The sequence below is a fragment of the Suricata suricatta genome, unplaced genomic scaffold (assembly GCF_006229205.1).
Source record: "Suricata suricatta isolate VVHF042 unplaced genomic scaffold, meerkat_22Aug2017_6uvM2_HiC HiC_scaffold_63679, whole genome shotgun sequence".
NCBI classification, from domain to species: Eukaryota; Metazoa; Chordata; class Mammalia; order Carnivora; family Herpestidae; genus Suricata; species Suricata suricatta.
Window position 1 is genome coordinate 1 of NW_021913409.1, and position 500 is coordinate 500.

General features: G+C 47.0%; 1 protein-coding gene across 1 annotated transcript; it reads right to left on the reverse strand.

Annotated features, from left to right (window-relative positions):
• Window positions 1–10: 10 nt before the first annotated feature.
• On the reverse strand, window positions 11–497 carry LOC115285281 (vomeronasal type-1 receptor 4-like; the record flags this gene model as incomplete). Its single annotated transcript, XM_029931586.1, has 1 exon — window positions 11–497. A coding segment is annotated over one exon (487 nt), but the record flags the coding sequence as incomplete, so codon positions are not given.
• Between the last annotated feature and the right edge of the window lie 3 nt (window positions 498–500).

Sequence of the window (500 nt, forward strand, 5' to 3'; positions counted from 1 at the left end):
ACGGAGATGCTGGACCAGAGCATGAGCCCCAAACATAACACATCAGGGAATGATAACAACACTCCAAACAGTGAGTCTTCCATTTTGTCATGACGAACTGAAGAACAGTATCCAAATTCCTTTTTGTCTGTGATGTTCTTATCACTCGATGTGCTTGTTAAGTAGATGGGAAACATGACATTTACCAGCATTTGCAGGATCCAACACAGGAAAATTGCGGGGAAAATGTATTTGGGAGCTTTAACTTTAAGCTCTGCCCACCTGGAGTTCCCGGGGCTGATCGTGATGGCCTGGTACGCAATCAAGGTGCAGACGCTCCCAATGGACACTCCCCTCCCCACTCTGTGAAGAAAGGAAAGAAGTTTGCATCCCAGGTCACTGAGGAAATATTTCCGCCCAAATGCTGCCATAGTCTGGGGGACTCCTTTACAGAGCAGGGCTAAGACGTTGGCTACAATCAGGTGCTTATGAATGAAATCTGTGGACCTCCACTCATACTC